The 17,807-nt window shown below is 50.1% G+C and overlaps 1 protein-coding gene across 2 annotated transcripts in view; it reads left to right on the top strand.

Annotated features, from left to right (window-relative positions):
- Positions 1-17,604, top strand: part of URB1 (URB1 ribosome biogenesis homolog) — a 64,867-nt gene extending 47,263 nt beyond the window's left edge. Inside the window, exons 29-39 of one of the 2 annotated variants that reach the window (XM_032630361.1) lie at positions 181-352; positions 741-843; positions 7,509-7,669; positions 8,113-8,224; positions 9,915-10,021; positions 10,542-10,682; positions 11,655-11,764; positions 13,203-13,400; positions 14,565-14,806; positions 15,241-15,810; positions 16,816-17,604. In XM_032630361.1, the coding sequence (XP_032486252.1) occupies positions 181-352; positions 741-843; positions 7,509-7,669; positions 8,113-8,224; positions 9,915-10,021; positions 10,542-10,682; positions 11,655-11,764; positions 13,203-13,400; positions 14,565-14,806; positions 15,241-15,810; positions 16,816-16,997 (2,098 nt within the window). In that variant the 3' untranslated portion in view covers positions 16,998-17,604. Of the gene's footprint in view, positions 1-180; positions 353-740; positions 844-7,508; positions 7,670-8,112; positions 8,225-9,914; positions 10,022-10,538; positions 10,683-11,654; positions 11,765-13,202; positions 13,401-14,564; positions 14,807-15,240; positions 15,811-16,815 lie in introns of both variants that reach the window. The other variant, XM_032630360.1, reaches the window with a different exon arrangement.
- Positions 17,605-17,807: the final 203 nt, after the last annotated feature.

The following is a 17,807-nucleotide window of genomic DNA, read 5'->3' as shown; positions in this document are numbered from 1 at the left end:
TCCATCACTCCCACCTTCCCCCTAAGTTATGATGGGGTTTAAATGATACAACACAGGACATGTACTCAGTGCCTGGCGTGCTAGCTGCTCGACAAAGCTACCTGCGGTGCCATCATCACCATTGTCACCCCCGTTCCCGATGGGGCCCTGTGACCAGTCTGCTCTCCCATCCGGCTCTAGGCTGCTCGCCTGGGGCCCAGCGGCCGTGGAGCATCAGAAGACGTGCCAGAGCCTGGGCAAGTCACTGTGGCAGCAGCCGAGCGTCGGGGACATCCTCCGCCTGCTGGATCCGGACCGCATGATGAAGACTGTCCTCCACTTCCCCCAGAACCGGAGACTGCTGCCCCCCGAGGTGCGGGGGGCCCAGGGGGGAGCTGTCAGGTTTTAGCTGCTATAAAATACAAGCACTGCTTTTCTTGTGATTTGTTAACTTTTTATAAGTAAAATTCCACCCATATCCAAAGGTACAGAGACAGGACCCATATACCCACCACCCAGCTTCAAAACTTATCAGCACTGACCATACTTGTTTCTCTTCTAACTTCTTTCCACAAAAGCAAATATCAAAGGTACAATTTCACGTACAAGCACTGTTGTTGTTTTTTTTTAATAGAACCATTTTTTAACGGGCTTGGATATTCATAATAATTTGAACTCTAGGTAGTAGTGGGTAAACATTCACATGGTGTTACGCTCATGCAGTTGGACCACACGTTTCTGTTTGTCTCGGGCTATTTCAGGACACACAGGATCCGATATTTAAAGACAGGAGCACGACGGATCTCAGTGACCTTTATGACCCCTGTTTCCTCCTTCATCTCTTCAGTGAATTGACCAGGCCAGGTAACTGCAGCCTTCCGGGTGGGTTGAGGGGGCATGATTATTACCATAATAACCAAATTAGGACCTTAATCTTGAAAATAATTCTTGAAGGATCTTCAGCTGCCTTCTCACCTTTCCATTCCAGTGATTTTCAGCAAAGTAACAGTTAATGTTTTGAATACACAGTGATTTTTTTTTAATTATAATTTTAAAATCTGGGAGTGTCCCTTTGTCTTTGATGTTTTCCTAATTTTAATGACAAGAGCATTTTCTAAATTTTCACTGGATAGTGGTCACATACCAGCAGAAATGAGAGACTTTGACAATGAGTGAGAGCCTGCTAAGGTTGGCTTTTTCTTGGTTTAAGTATATTTTTGAAATTGTATTTTGTGTCTACTACCCTGAGGGTGGGAATCTTTGTGGGTGAATGCTTCGGAGAGATAGAAAGAACAGAAACGTGTATCAGTACACGCTGGTAAAGGCCAGCGTCTGATTCCCAGGCTGGTCAGGTCTGTTGGTTTGGGGCATTTTGTCGGTGATTGGTGTGTATTTTTTTTGCGGTACGCGGGCCTCTCACTGCTGTGGCCTCTCCCGTTGCGGAGCACAGGCTCCGGACGCACAGGCTCAGTGGCCATGGCTCACGGGCCCAGCCGCTTCGCGGCATGCGGGATCTTCCCGGACCGGGGCACAAACCCGTGTCCCCCGCATCGGCAGGCGGACTCTCAACCACTGCGCCACCGGGGAAGCCCTGAATTTGCGTTTTCTTAATGGCTAATGATGATGAACATCTTGTGGCTTATGTACCATCTGTAATCCTCTTTGATAAAGCATCAGTTCATGTCTTTTGCCCTTTTATTCTAATGGGTTTTGTTTGTTTGTTTGTTTTTACTGTTGAGCTTTGAGGGTTCTTTATATATTGTACCTATTAGTCCTTTGTTTGATATGTGATTTGCAAATATTTTCTCCCACTGTGTAGCTTATCTTTTCACCTTCTTAACAGAGTTTTTCAAAGAGCAGCAGTTTTCAATTTTGATGAAGTCCAGTTTATCAGTTCTTCCTTTTATGGGTCATGCTTTGGTGTCAAGTCTTAAGAACTCTTTGCCCATCGCTCCATCCTAAAGAATTTCTCCCATGTTTATTTCTGAAAGTTTTATAGTTGTAGGTTTTACATTTAAGTCTGTGGCGTATTTTGAGTTAATTTTTGTATAAGGTGTGAAGTTTAGGTCCAGCTTCATTTTTTCGCCTGTGGGTGTTCCGATCCCGTCCCCACTTGTCGGTCCTCCATCTGTCCTCCTCGCCCTTCCTCCTGGTTACTGCCAGGCTGGGGAGTCCCGGCGCCCCTGCACTGACACTTCCTGGCTGGGAGGGCAGGAGTGGCCATTACTGCTCCTCACGTGGCCTCCACTGGCACCAAGCGGGAGCCTCGTCCTTCCTCTGTATTAGGGTCCCTCCGATGCCCAGTGGGGACCAGCCAGCGTGAAGCCTGAGGGGCTCCCTCACTTCTCCCTCCTGGTTGTAATGGCCGTGTAGATGAGGTGCACCAGGAAACCATGCCTCACTGATTGCCCTGTTTTCTCCCCTTTTAAACTTGATGGTCTTTTTATACTCAAATGCTCTTCCTTATGGATTTGCTGATCCTCTACCACTGCCCTTAGTTCCTAACAGAAAGATGAGAGGGCTGTGTTCTCAGAGACTAGCCTCTCCATGAACACTGGATTCTGTGGCTGAGCTAGAGTTTCTTTGCAAGAGAGCAGGGGCATTTCATTGCATGCACATGTCAGATGATGGTGATGGCCAGCAGATATCTTAACTGCCCTGGTGGCTATTAGCAGCGGCCAAGTGAGGCACATCTACTACGCTCTTTGATTCCCCCCAGGTCTTGGCAGTGCTGGCTAAGTCTGTTTCTCATCAAACATGAAAACAGATTTTCCACAGTCTAAAAATATGATGCAACTTGAGTGAATTATAACAAATCATTTAGTCTGTTGCTCTTCCAGGAGAGCTTTTAGGAGACAGAAGGCAAAGGCTTGGAAAACAGTAGAGAAATAGTAAAAATCAGGGCAGTGTTTTTCCCAGAATCTTGGATAGTGGGGGGAAGGGGGAAGGACAGGATCTGGAAGGCCTTTTGTGAAGAGAGGTAACTAGTAAATGCTCTTTCAAGTTAGGGAAATCTCCAAATACAGCCGCTTTTACATTTTATTGGTATAATATAGGTAGAAAAATTTGCAGAGCATGTCTACCCAGAAAGGACTTGCAGTAGCTTAAAATACTGCTTATACCAAAATCATTCATGTTGACGTAGAAAATTTTAAAAAGCGTATAAGTGGATAGGGAAATAGTTATGCAAAACAGATAAGCAAACCAAGAAAAACTAGGTTCATTAAATTTTGCTCTGGGCTACTTATAATCCAGAACAACAAAAAAAGGAAGCATAATATTTTTAAACAAATTTCATCATCTGATAAAAGGAAGTAATACCAGTTCAACAGGAGAGGAAAATTCCTAGCAGTAAAATGATAAGTTGAACAGAACAGAAACCTGTGAACAGTATAATGGCCAAAGGTTTACTATGGTTGAATTGTCACGAATCTGTTTTTCGTTTTATTATTTTTTAAAAAGTTACCATTCCATTTACTGCTGCCCTGGTGGATAACTAAACATGAACAATGTTTTAAGTAAACTTTTGTTGAAGCGTGATATATAGACACCAGTGCAAATCATGTATGTGTGGCTCAAGTTTTGGTGAAACCACTGGCCAGATAGGAACAGAACGTAATCGGCAGCTCCTCCTCGGGCCCCTTCCTGGCCAGGGCCCCTTCCTCCCCAGTAGGGACCAGTGTCCTGTATTTGAACTTTATGGAAATGGCATTAAACACTTCCTATTCTTTCGTATGAGCTTCATTTATCTACATTATATTTGTGAGATTCATCCATGCTGTGTGTAGCACAAGTTCTCCACAGCATGTTTTTACTTCCTGCAGTGGCACCTGGGTCCAAGTGTTGCTAAGCATTCTACAGTCCTAAATTGGGTCACCTCGTCCTACCTCCTGCCTCTGGTGACCACAAATCTGATTAGTTTGTATGCGTGGTGGCCAGGCTTCAGAGAAACTCGTCTCACTGCCTTTGCTGAAAATGGAACCTGTTTTCTTAACCTTACTGCTTCTTTTCTTTGAGTCCTTGGCTGAAAAGCAGGGCCAGCCAAGGCTGTTAGCAATGGCAGTGACAAATGCTTTTTCCACAGCAAATTCTTGTCCTCAAGAGAACCGGGCTGAACTCTTTGGCTCCTAATTCACAGAACAGGGAGGCCCACGTGCGGTCCTCACCAGACTACTGGACACAGGCTCCATGGACCGCTCCCTGTGACGAGCCTTCCTGGCCAGGCCGCCTCTAGGAGATGGTGTGGGAGGAGGCGTGACGAACAGCTCTTTATGCTCCGACAGCACAGCTGCACTGCCACCAAAGCCCATAAAACGTGGGGTGCTTTTTCTTTTTTACTCCTGGTTAAGCGATTTTGGTTTGAAAATCTGTTATCACAAGGCCGAATCTCTATTTATGAAGTTCTTAAAACAAAGAGAATGGTATTTATAACAATTTTTTGATAGCCTATTATGTTTTCAACACTCAAGGGAAGCTTTTTTCCATACATGTTACAAAGCCAAGACTTCGGAGAATAACAGAGATGACCACAGAACATGAAGTTGACTTTTCCTCGTGGACACGTGGAAAATCCTTTTGTCTTAGAGAGTGTCAGTGATTACTAAAAATATCCCTGCCGAGTACTAGCTATTTTTGGTAAGCGTAATATTAAATGTTTAGAGTGTTCTCTTTTCCAGATTTATTCCATTTATGTCTGTTTGTTATGTAGGTATGGAGGTATCTTAAACATATCTCATCTTTTCCAAAACAATATAATTTTATCCCTCAGTTTGATGCTTTGTAAAGCATTTGGCATTTTTTCCCCCTCCCATCAAAAGTAGTCACTTGTTAGAAATGAGAAAATTTAGTCCATAAGCTGTTAGAGCCCAAGAGTCTTCTAATTATTCTTTTTCCATCCTTTTACTTTTTCTTTCCTTCCAGTTTTATTGAGATATAATTGGCATACAGCAGTGTATAAGTTTAAGGTGTACAACATAGTGACTTTACTTAACATACATCATGCAGCGATTACGACAGTAAGTTTAGTGAACATCCGTCATCTCGTATACATATAAAATTAAAGAAATATAAAAAATTTTTTTCCTTGTGATGAGAACTCAGCATTTCCTCTCTTAACAACTTTCATATATAACATACGGCAGTGTTAATTATATTTACCATGTTGTACATTGCATCCCTCGTACTTATTTATCTTATAACTGGAAGTTTGTGCCTTTTGACCGCCTTCATCCATCTTCCTTCCTCCTGCCTCCTGCCTCTGGTGACCACAAATCTGATCTCTTTTCCTGTGGGTTTGTTTGTTTGTTGTTTTCAAGTATAGTTGACCTACAACACTGTTAGTTCCTGGTGCGTAACATAGTGATTACCTATTTCTCTACATTTCAAAATAATCACCACTCTATCCTTTTACTTAAAATCTGCATCTTGAGGTTAAAAGTGGTTTCTTGTAGACAGCGTATACTTGGGTTTTGTTTTTATATCCAATCTGACCGTCTCTGCCTTTTAATTGGAATGTATACACCATTTACATTTAATGTGATTATCAATCTGATTCCACTTTATCTTCTTTTTTGGCTTTTAGCTATAATTTGTGTGTGTGCTTGTCAGCATATGTGCGTGTGTGTGTGTGTATATGTGTTTTTGTGTGCATGTGTGTGTTGGTTGCTTTAGGGTTTATGGTATACATCTTCAATTTATTGTGGTTTACTTTCAAGTGAGATTATACCACTTCATGGATAGTAGGAGCACCTTACAATAATATATATCTCTCCCCTCCTGGCTTTGGGCTATAATTATCATACATTTTCCACCTGTTGATAAATGTTAAAAAGCCCACAATGTGTGGCTGTTTTTGCTTCAGGCTGTCAATTACCTTTTCAAGGGATTTAAATATTTTGTTTACCCCATAGTTATCATTCCTTGTTCTCTTCATTCCTTTGTGTAGATTCAGATTTCCATCTTCTATCACTTTCCTTCTCATCAAAATACTTTTTAAGAATTCTTATAGTTCAAGGCTGTTGGTGATCAATTCTTTCAGCTTTTAGTCTTAACTTTTGAAAGATTTTCATGGGGTAGGAAATTCTCGGTTGACAGGTTTTTTTCTCATTGTACTTTAAAGATGTTGTCACCTTGATTCTGGATTGCATTGTTTCTAACAAGAAACAGTGTTCTTATCTTTGTTCCGCTCTATGTTTTGTGACCACTTTTAAGATTTTTTTAATCACCAGTTTCAAGCAATTCGATTATGATAAGGCTGGGTGTAATTTTCTTTATGTTTTTTTGTGTTTGGGGTGTTCATTGAGCTTCTTGGGCCTGTAGGTCTGTGGTTTTGTCAAATTTGGAAAAGTTTTGGCCATTATTTCTTCATTTTTAGGGACTCCAGTTATACATGCATTAGCCTGCTTGAAATTGCCCCGCAGCTCAGTGATGCTCATGCTTTTAAAATTCTTCTTTCTCTCTGTGTTTCAGTTTGGTTAGATTCTGTTGCTGTCTTCAGGTTCACTGTTCTTTTTTATTTCGATGTCTAATCTGCTGATCAGCCCATCTAGTACATTTTTCTTTTTTGTTTGTTTGGTCTTTTGTTTGTTTTATTGAAGTATAGTTGATTTACAGTGTACTTATGTCAAACCTAATCTCCCAGTTCATCTCACCCTCCCCAGGTGACCTATCCCTGTTCTGAGGTTTTTCTTGACAATGTTTATATTGTAAAAAGGCCTGGGTTTTTGTTAAAGAGGATTTGAAGTGTCCTGAATTGCAGGTGTGATCAAGTGGGTCCCCTCACGTATCCGACCTTCTCTCCCGTCACATCCTCTCCTGGAGTAACGTGAGTTTTTCAGGGCCTCACAGGTGATGAGAGAATATCAGCCAGCCAGCTCTGGGCTGTAGCTTCTGTTCAGGCTTGGTGAGCCGCTCTTCTGTGAGATTTCTGTCATATGTTTAAAGAAAGAACTAGGGTTGCAGAGTGGATATAAGTTAATCCTTCGTAAAATCGATAGTCCAGCTCAGACCAGTTCACGTTGGCTGTATCTCCCAGCATCGCCGCCTTACGTATTTTCCTTGGCCGTGTTTGTAGGTGGGAACTCAGAGGCCGAGGGCTGAACACGGTAGACCCGAGAGCCAGCTTTCTCTGCTGACCCTCCGGTTGTGTCCCCCAGGCCTCCGCATGCTGAGATCTCAGTGGTGGGTCCGAATGTCACCTCTGATCTCTGGTTCACTGGGTATCTGTGAGAAGTAATGAAAGATTCCTGGGATTCTTGGGATTTACAAGCATCTTAGAAACTGAAGGCATGTGATTATTGCCACAGAAGGGGAAAGAGTCTTTTACCCGGCTTCAGCAGAAGTTAAGGAGTGCAGGAGGAAGACTTGCATTTCTTGTACCTAGCGCGCACACGTAGCTGGTGGTGGTAAGACGCGAGAGCAAATGGAATTCTCTGTGTTGCACGAGCGTCACGGAATCATAGTGTGTGTGTGTGTGTGTGTGTGTGTGTGTGTGTGTGTGTGTAGTTAATGCTGTATTTTATTTCCCTCAGAATTTGTGGTGGATTGTCGGAAATTTGTGGATTCAAATGCTCTGGGCCTAACTGTCACAGCCCTCAGCAGCTACGACCCCCTGATGCGAGCTGCGGCCTACTCCGTGCTGGCAGCCTACTACTCACAGCTGGAGGGGGCACGCTTCCGGGAGCAGCCCCAGGTGAGCGGGGCTGCGGGGCTGGCTCTCCGCCCGGCCTGGTGGAAGGATTTCCTAAGGAGATCAGAGGTGTTGCCGGGAGACTGATACAGGACAAAGTCTGTGCCCTGCTGGGGGAGGACGGGTGATGCCTGAGGCTGTCTTGGGTCCTCAGCCCCGGGAGATGGAGACAGGTCTCCCCTTACAAGTGGTCTTCTTGTGTTGTGGTGGGCAGAGCAGTTCTAATTTCTGTTGAACTCAGGGGTGACGGCAGCTGTCACCCAGGACACACAGAGCCTCAGAAGCTGCGCCCTGAGGTGGTGGGGACAGGCGTCAGCTTGGGTGGTCCCCGGGGTGCGAGGAGCAGGCCACTCTGCAAAGCCGTGGTTTAGGCTGTACAAGATAAGGCTGATCACAGACATTCTGCAAATTCTCTTTTTTTTGCGCCCCTTTTTCCTGGTTTGAAGGTACTGTACCTGTTGGACGTAGTCCGGAATGGGATCCGAACTAAGAACATGAGACTCACCTTCACCTTGACTCTCTTCATCGCCAGGGCAGCCTTGCAGATTTTGAAACCAGGTACCACTGACAGGATCAGGTTGGGGTGAGGTGGAAAGTTTGAGGCTGAGCAAGGCCACTTGGAGGCGTTCATCCCGCAGGCGTAACCAGTCCACCACACGTGTGAGGGAGACGGATCAGGGCCACACGTGCACAGCACAGAAGAGTGTGTGTGATGGGGGAGATTACGTTCCTGTTCGCCTGTAGGGGTATAAAGCTGTGGTAAAGCAAATCACAGCTCCCGCCAAAGGGGCTGCTCGGGCGCGTCACGGATCCATACGCGAGCGCTTAGAGGGACCTGACACGGAGGCCCGGCCGTGGTGGCAGCTGCCGCTCTGAGCTCAGGGGTCAGCGTCAGTGTAGCTCACCAGCTAGAGGACAAGCGGCCTGTGGGTCCCGTGCAGGTGTCACCCAGGGCATGGAACACGAAACACTCCACTGTGTTCCTCACAGCAGGGCAGCGCCGAGGCAGTGTGAGCACAAGTCAGTCTATCATAGGACCTTTTTTTTTTTTGGTAATTAGTGAAAAGTCGTAGAATGTTGATAACGTTAGGGACCACAGGGTTCTTTGGAGGTAACATGGTTGTTTTTAGATGAGGAGATAGCCTCCCAGCTGGGGCCCCCAAGGTTAAATAGCTTGTTCAAGGCCCCACAATCAACCTGTAGTCAAGTTGCTGTTAGAATTCAGATTTGATTTTCATGTCCTCCGTATCTTTATTTTTGGCTGCGTTGGGTCTTTGTTGCTGCGCACGGGCTTTCTCTAGTTGTGGCGAGCGGGGGCTGCTCTTCGTTGCGGTGTGTGGGCTTCTCATTGCGGTGGCTTCTCCTGTTTCAGAGCACGGGCTCTAGGCACTCGGGCTTCAGTAGTTGTGGCTCACGGGCTCCAGAGCGCAGGCTCAGTAGTTGTGGTGCACGGGCTTAGTTGCTCTGCGGCATGTGGGATCTTCCCGGACCAGGGCTTGAGCCTGTGTCCCCTGTGTTGGCAGGCGGATTCTTAACCACTGTGCCACCAGGGAAGTCCCCCCGTATCATTTTTATTACATGTTTTTTTCTTTACCTTAGAAGTTACGGGAGGAAAGAAGGTAATTAGCCATTTAGACTCCAAAGGAACAAACTCTTCTGTGAAAATACCCCAGCAGAGGTCACGGTGGATGGTCTTGGCCTCCCATCCAGTCTGTGCCCCCCAGGCAAGCTGTCCCACATCAGACCTGCTGTCGGTGTTGGAGCACAGGGCAGCATCAGTGGTCCAGGGTTGGGACCGGGGGAGGAGGTGTCGGCCCCGCTGCATTCAAGGGCCAAGTGACCCAGGGCGCGTGTGAGCCCCCTTTGCTGTGGCAGTTTCTTCAGTGGGAGGCCAGTGGGCTGGGTGTTAGCCCTGTGCTGTCTGAAGTGTGGCCAGGCCCCGCTCTCCCCACCAGCTGATTAGAGTTTAGGCAGTGGGCTGATGCCTGGGGAGGGGTGACGTCTCCGAAGGACTGGACATCCTCACGTGGTTCCTGGGCCGCAAGAGAAGCCCGTGTGCTGTGTAGAACTAAGGTGTCTTAACTGCGTTTTAATTCTTGAGAACTAATAACCTGGATAAGGATTGGAAAGCCCCGAGGGGGCAGGGATTTATGTCTGACTGCCCCCCAGGGCCCTGCTCCCCTACTCCAGCCGGCCACGGGGTGTCCTGTTGGCACTATGGTGAGTGACTGTCTGCTTGTGTTCACAGAGGAGCACATGTATTTGAAGGTCAACAAGTTCCTGCTATCCCATGAGTACCTGAACATGAACAAAGTTCCAGGCTTCTACCAGTTCTTCTACAGCTCGGACTTCGAGGTAATGCTCTGAGGTCTCGGGGTCCTGGAAAGACTCCTAAATGGGATGCCCAGCCACTGCGCTGACGTTTCCCCGAGGAGACTGTCAGCTACAGAGCACAGGCTGGGGTGGAGCTCGGGGCCAGGTTGGCCTATGTGTGGAAACGCTTCCCATTCCACACCTTGATTCTTGGGTGGCTTCTCAGACCTCACAGACTACTCCAGAGGCCTCGAGTCATGGCCTCCTCGTTCTATTTTCTTGGTGAAGCCCTGGGTTGAATACTAATGTGCTTTTACAGAACACCCGCTGTGAGTAAGCACAGTCCACTGTGTAAACTTGACCTGGTCCCTCATTCCTGACCTGGAGAAATGGAAGCAGAGAGGAGATGGAGGGTTTTTAATAACATACCCAGAAACGGAGGGTGGGGGCGGCTGTGCTGCAGCCTTTGCCCCCAGTTGAAAGTACTGGCGTTTGAAGAGTTTTCAGGGGAAAAGGCCTTCATTTATTAACGATAGTTTCTTGGTCGCTTGGGTTACAGCAGAAGACGGAGCGGGAGTGGATGCTTGGGCTTCTGCGCCAGGGGATGCGGGACAAGTACTGCTACGAGCTCTGCGCCAGGCGGGGCGTCCTCCACGTCATCCTGTCCTTCTTCAGCAGCCCGCTCTGCGACGACGTGGCCCAGGTAGGCGGCCAGCACTCCTGGGGGGCTGAGGCCCGGGCCCTTGCACGGGGTTCCATCTGCCAGCCAAGTCCCTGTGGAGTCCCACCCAGCCTGGCCTCCCGATTCTACATTAGCTTCCGGTGCCCTGGCCTGGGGGCAGGGCCTGTGGAGAGGGAGGGAGGTAATGAGTACCCAGGTGGCTCTGGAACGGCTGAAAGCTCTAGAAACTCGTCACCCCATAAATGACTGAGGTGCTTGGAGACATGCCCGAGCCACCAGGATGTCTCACGATGCACAGAAGCTGCAGGTTATCAAAACTCGGCGGGAAAATGAGTCGGGAGTCGAACCTGCCTGCCTCACAGCGGACGAGGGAGTCTGCACGTTAGCTCTGCCCCTGGAGCCAGAGCTCATGTCGCACGAGATGTAACTGGGAGAATTCATCAGTATTTTGATTAATTTCTAGCCCGGTCAGCTTCTGCTTGTGGTATCATGTAAAATGTGGGTAAATAGGAGTGAGTTTGAATAAACCAAATTCGAGTACGGTAGATTTCTATTTTTTACAGCATGTGAGAACTCTAAAGCACCCAGTTAACAGTTCCAGCAGGAGTCCCATCTTTCTGTCCCCTCCAGGTGGTAAAATCAAGGCAATGAATGAGCCGCCCGCAGTTCATGGCTGGGCTAGAAATGGGTCCGCCCTCCTCCCCACTCAGGCTGCCCCGGATGCGGGCCGTGTGGCTTCCGTGCCGTGTCTCTGCTTGTGGTGGATTAGCGGGTGGGCGTCCCCGGGCCCGAGCTCACTGTGGCCGTCTGTGTGCTCTGGCTGTCACTGGGGAAGGGTGGTCTCACACGGCCACCACCTTTGCGGACTTAGCAGATGGCACGCGCAGCCCCCGCCTGTAACTGGAACATAGCATTCGATTTTTTAAAGTGTTCCCTGGATCAAGTAAGTCAGGTTTTCCCACTGAAGAGTAACTTTCTGTTCTGGGTTTGCAGAATTGGGTTTTGGAAATTCTGCAGAATGCTGCCCGGGATGCCAAATCTGCCTATGAGATCCTGCGGGATTACAGCCTCTTAACGTGGATCCTCCACATCCTGGAGAGCAAGTAAGCACCGTGTGTGTGTGTGTCTGTGTGTCTGTGTGTGTGTGTGACTGTGTCTTTGTGTGTGTCTGTGTCTCTGTGTGTGTGTGTGTGTGTGTGTGTGTGTGTGTGTGTGCTGTGCGTCAAGCAGAAGGAGGTGACACGGAGACCGTGGCACCTCCTGCCATCTCTCGTGTCGGCTGGAAGTGTCCCGGAGAATCTGTGTTCCCGAGACAGCATCCTCTACAACACCTTTCTGTCTCTTGTGCCAGGTCCAGGCTCCTCCCCTGGAGTGGGGTCCCCCATCTGAGGTTTCAAGGTCTCTGCCCTTCCTGAGGCAGAAACAGGGGGCTCCTGTTTCAGGAACGCTCATGCGGTGATGTGGGTTCGCACTCCACTCCCGCCCAGGGTCAAGGTGCTCGGCCAAGAGCCGGTGCCGGAGCAGCGTCGAGGGCTGGAGTGGGTGTTTGTCTTGTTACTGGGGCTGCTGTCACCGGGTGGCTCAAACGACACAGTTTCATTTTCTCGCCTTCTGGAGGCTGGAAGTCTGAGATCGGGGGGCCAGCATGGTTGGGTTTGGTGGGAGCTCGTTTCCTGGCAAACACACTGCCGACTATGTCCTCACGTGACCAGGGAGAGAGAATGAGAGAGCTCTGGTCTCTTTCTCTTCTTACAGGACATTAATCCCATCATGGGGGCTCCATCCCCATGACTTCTAAACCTAATGGCTTCCCAAAGGCCCCACCTCCAAATATAGTCCCATTGGGGTTAGGGCTTCAGCATCTGAATGGGGCGGGGGACACGGTTCAGTCCATAGTGTGATCTGTTTTGATTCCTAACACTCTCCTAAGTTTGAGGAGAAAGTGTGAAAAGATGAAGACCTTGTCTCAGCAGACAGGTCTTGGTGGCAGGGATCTTTCTTTCAAACAGCTACCTATGATGATAAGCCTGGGGATATCCAGGCTCTTTCATGCATTTTTTTTTCCTTTTGTGCATTTTTTAAAAAGAATTAAAAGATTTTTCTCTGAAAGAAAGTAATGTCTTATATCTGAAGGCAGCACTGGCTGGTGATCTGTTCCTGGCTGTTACCTTCATGCTCTAGGGTTGAGTTGTCCTCGTGGGCGGGAAGGGTCTTCCTACGGTGCCGCAGCGGCTCCAGAATGTCCCTTAGTGGGGACTGAGGTGGTTGGCTGTCTAGAAAGGAGGGTTGGGGCCTCGCCCTGGGGTGGAGCTTCATTTCTGTAGCAGACATCCTGTGTTCACTTAGATGCTGTGTCCCCCTCTTTGGGGGCTGCAGCGGGAGGTGCGAGGATAGATGGTTGGGGGAGAGGGGAGGGGTCTGCCGCTTGGGATGGTCACCACCGTCGCAGTCTCTTCCATGGTTGCCGCCCACTCCCTCCAGGAGATGTCACTGGGAGGAGAGGATGTGACAGACAGTGGACTTTCCCACATTTGATTTCAGGTTCCTGGAGACTCAGCTGCTCTCCAACCTCATCTCCCTGCTGCACACGCTGTGGGTGACCACCCTGGGGGACAGAGGCGTGGAGGCAGGGCAGCAGCCTCCTTGCAAGCCTGGGTCCCAGGAGCCCCCGAAGCTGCTCGCCCTGCACTTGGTCGACGAGTTCCTCTACGTTCTCCTTGTGCTCACGAAGCACCTGAGGTAAGCCCCTCCCCACTGGCCATGACCCCTTGGAGGTCACGGCTCCACAGGTAGGCTCTGGGTGGGGGCTGCCATCCCTTCGGTGAAGTCAGGAAACCTACTTCAGCTGCTCTTCTTTCCACGTCAACTTCAGGCGGTTCCTTTCAAGGCCCTGAGAACTTAGCACACTCGAAAAACCTAAAGCCTGTCATTCCAGATCATTTTTAGCAGCAAACCATCTAGTGGACTTTGGGATCCAAGCACTCAAAATGTTTTATAGAAAGAACCTATTTTCCATGATCTAAGCCTAGGAAAGTTAAGCTGTTCCCAAACTCGCCTCCGCTTTCATTAGCCTATGGGCTCCCTTATCCATGAATTCCTTGAAAATTTCAGTATTTTCCCCTTGGAATTACACTCTTGGTTTCCTCAGGAGAGCTCAGTTCTTCTCAGATTCTACTGTGTTAGAGAAAATACACTGTGTGCCCTCAGATTTCTGATTTGGGAACAGGGGTATGCTGATTGAAACCAGAGGATCGATAGCCAATGGATTGTCATCTCAGAATGAAACTTTCTTGATAAAGAACCGGGCATTTGGTTTTCTGTTGTTTGGAATTCAATCGTTGGATTCATACCAGAGCGCCTGTTTCTTATTTTGGGGTTGTCCCAAGACACGTTGGTCTCTGAGAACCGATTGTTATTCAGAATACTGATTGTAAATGTTAAAATTGTGGAAGGCAGATGGTTTTGAATTTTAAATTCCTTAGAACTCGGAGGGATGTGCGTCCCCACAGTGCCCACCGTCAGGTTTGGCCGTGGGTGGTGCCGTCCCCGGGCTTTGCCGAGCCTTTTCCCTCGAGGCTGAGAGTTCCTGAGTCGGAGAGGAACTGGCGGTCCTGGTGCTGTTTAGCGTGGCAGCGGGCACCCTCACCGCAGGCTCTGCCCAGCTCTCCCGGTTTCCAGAGCGCTTTCTGTGCCTCCAGGGTGGAGCTCAGACTCCGGGCCCCAATTCTGCCTCCCCTGGAGGGGCTCCCTGTTTCCTGCACTGTGCGCTGGGCTCCACGCTCTTGTCTGTTGTGAAGGGTCGCCCGGGCTGTGAGTGGACGGTGTGCTGAGCTGCAGGACGAGGTCCTGGGCTGCCAGACAAGGAGGTGGCCCTGGCTCAGTCCATGGCGTTGGCTCCCGCAGGCCCGCCTTGGCCTCCACCCAGCTCACCAGCTTCTTCGGGGCGCTCGACTCCGTGCTGAGGTACCGGGCCACCGTGCTGCAGGCCTTCAGGGACATGAACCGCTTCACCGTGAACGAGACTGTGCTGTCCACCAGGGATGCCCTCGTCCTCCTGCACCAGTGGAGCCTCGTCGAGAGAGACGTCAGGCTCCAGGAGGACCTGAGAGCAGCCGCGGAGAGATGCCAAGTCAGGGAGCTGCTGAGTGAGTGTTGGACCCGCTCCCCAAGCTGTGCTCGCTGCCCCGCGGAGCAGCCGGAGTCTTACCGTCCCTGAGCGGCATGTCTGCAGCTTAGAGACAGGGCCTGTCCGTCTTCATAGCCCGAGAGGGAGCGGGGGGCCGGCTCTGAGTCCCAGCTCTGCCGCTAACCAGCGCTCAGCTGCTACGATAGCAGTGACGACGGGTCACAGGGAGGCACTGAGCACTCGCTGTGCTCCAAGCGTGGGGACGCGTCCCGGGAGGGCACAGCCCGTGGGCCGCCCCACCATCTGCATCTGTGTGTGTGTTAGGGGGTGGGCGGAACACCAGTCTCACCGCCTTTTCTCTTTCCTGTGTGTGTGTGTGTGTGTGCGTGTGCGTGTGTGTGTGTGCGTGCGTGTGTGCGCGTGTGCGTGTGTGTGTGTGTGTGTGTGAGACAGAAATGCTCAAGGATAAGAACAAGCCAGTTGGGCCAGCCCGAGCCAAAGGCCTCCGGGGCCGGAAGCGGAGGCCTGGGGAGGCCGAGGAGGCGGTGGACCCCGAGCTGCCGGCGTCCACCTTGGAGGCGTGCAGGGGCCTCCTGAGGTCCATCCTGACCCACTGGGGGCCCGCGTTTCCTGACCCCGAACCTGAAAGCGAAGGCCTGGGCCCCGTGGGTGCCGTCACCGTCCTGGTGGCCGGCTGGGTGCTGCGCTCCGCGGCTGCGAGCCCGCCCGGCCGGGTGGAGACGGTGGGCCTCCTGGGCTGGCTCAGGAGCTGCGTCTTGCCGCGGCCGGCGGTAGTGGCCAACCTCCTTCAGGACAGCGCCGTGGCGAGCGGCATGTTCAGGCTGTACAGCAGGTTCTGCGGCGCCGAGGGGCGGGCGGGGCCCGAGCAGAGCGCGGCCAGCCTCTTCAATGCCGTCATGCTGCAGCTGGGGGCGGCCCGCGGCCCCGCCGGGAGCCCCTACCGGCCGATACTCGAGGCCGTCCACCTCTCTTCTCTGAACGCAGAGGATGCAGCCACGCGAGGTAAGCCTGGTGCTCAGGTCAGGGGCTGAAGCAACGCGGGAGTGGGCCTGGGGTGGGGAGCATGTCCTGTTCCTTCGAGCCTGTCGTAAGCCTTTGGGGGCCCCTCTCCACGGTTCTGAGGATCGCGGAGAGGGCCACGGGGCCCTGAGTGTAGGGGGAGAGGAGATCTCTGCCTTTGCCTTCAGGTGAAAGAAACCTTTAGTGATGGTTTTGCTTACAGTGGAGAAAGATGCTCACGTCACAACCTTGTGTCCCACCGGGACGCTACCGTTATTACCCACGTGAAGAGTTACGTTTCATGTCATGGCCAGGTGTGTGTGTGTGTGTGTGTGTGTGTGTGTACACTTGAGCACACACGTGCACACACAAACACACAAGTCACACAATTGATGTGCTTGGCGCTTAGCAGGTGCTTAATAAAGGTGTGACTGCACAGACGAGGGAACAGCAAAGGCTGTAGGAGGACAGGAGGGAGGCTGTGACCATGTGCAGGTGGCTCCTCCATCCGGGAGGGTGGACCCTTCACTGGGGGATGAGGGACACGAGGGGGAGCAGGGAAGGGGGCGGGCCCACAGCACAGCAGGTGAGCTCACCTGGTAGCCGGGGTGCCCTGCCCTCTCCTGTGGCCGCAGTCGGGGAATTGAATCTGGGCCTGTAAACCTTCTCACCTGTGCCACTGAGGGGATGATGGGAAGTGACTCCGGGCCGCTCCTCCCCAACTTCGGTTGTGGTTCTTGGCCTGGGTGGTCAGCACCAAGGAAGAGACTTGACTTGTAGTAACTTTTTTTTACATTTCACACACATTCATTCATCGCATGAAAAGATAATTTTAAAATGAACAAGAAAGGTTGACTTATAGTCAGGCAAAGGTGGAATTAATTTATGGCAGTGCGTGCTCACTGCCGTCTGGGGCTTCGCACAGCCCCGGGCCCCTGTGCGTGTGGGCGGGTGACTTGTTTTCTGACAGACCGGATTGCGTTCTAATGGCCTTGTCCCTTTCCTCAGCCACTGCTGCATTCCTGGTGTCTCTGTACATTAAGGACATCTGGCTGGGGGCCCAGCGGCCAGACACCCTCTTGACCCACGTCCGGATGGTCCTCGACGCCTCGGAGGACGTGGAAGGTGGTGACGAGGAGGCCATCGTCAGGCTCTGCAAGGACATCGCGGCCGCGATCCCTGACACTTAACCCCGTGTGGCTGGCGCTTCCGGCTGCAGGCTCTAGGAGTCAGGTTGAATCAAGGGTTTCCATGGAAGGCCTGCGAGATGACAAGCTCTGAATGTTGACCAGGTGTCCTGACAGGAAAAGTTGGCTTCATTTAACTGACTGATAAATAATAAGCTCAAGGGACCACGTGTGCAAAGCGGTCAGGGTTACAGTGGGCTTGGGGACCTTCGGGCCGTGAGCCCCAGTCAGCGAAGACCCTTCCTCTTAGGGGCTCATTGTTCCTCAAAGAAATACCACAAATCGAGGTGGCGCTTCTGAGTGCTTAAGGGATTCGTGGACTTTAAAGCCGAAGTGTCCAGAGATATATCAGGCAGAAGAGCAAGAAGAGAGACATGTAAAGTTTGCCTTAAGGCTTTAAAACAAAGCTTTGTGGAACTTTTTGAATAAATAAGCCCTGCCAGTGTTGTGTTAAGTTATTTTAGTAAATAAAAAGGGTGTTACACTAAATCCTTAAAGTATGAAATTGTTTTGACTTCTGCTTTGGAAAGACAGCCTATATTTTTAAAAATTCTGCTTCAAAGGGGGATTTAGAATTTTATAACTTGTTAATAAATGTCTATTTATGTTAGGTTTTTGTGTTTTGTTTAATTGGTTTAATCACAGGCTCTTTTTATTCTACAGAGACCTGCATTTCAGAGGTCAGGATTTGACTTTTAAGATTTCTACATTAATTGATATTGTAGCTGACCAACATTGAATATGAAGTTTCATGGGTTTCCCAGATAAAATTTGGTCCTGATCATTTAAAGCTCTGCATGTACCCTCCTGCAC

Source organism: Phocoena sinus, chromosome 4 (assembly GCF_008692025.1).
Source record: "Phocoena sinus isolate mPhoSin1 chromosome 4, mPhoSin1.pri, whole genome shotgun sequence".
Taxonomy (NCBI): Eukaryota; Metazoa; Chordata; class Mammalia; order Artiodactyla; family Phocoenidae; genus Phocoena; species Phocoena sinus.
Note: the sequence above shows the minus strand (reverse complement) of the source record. Positions and strands in the feature narration are given on the sequence as shown.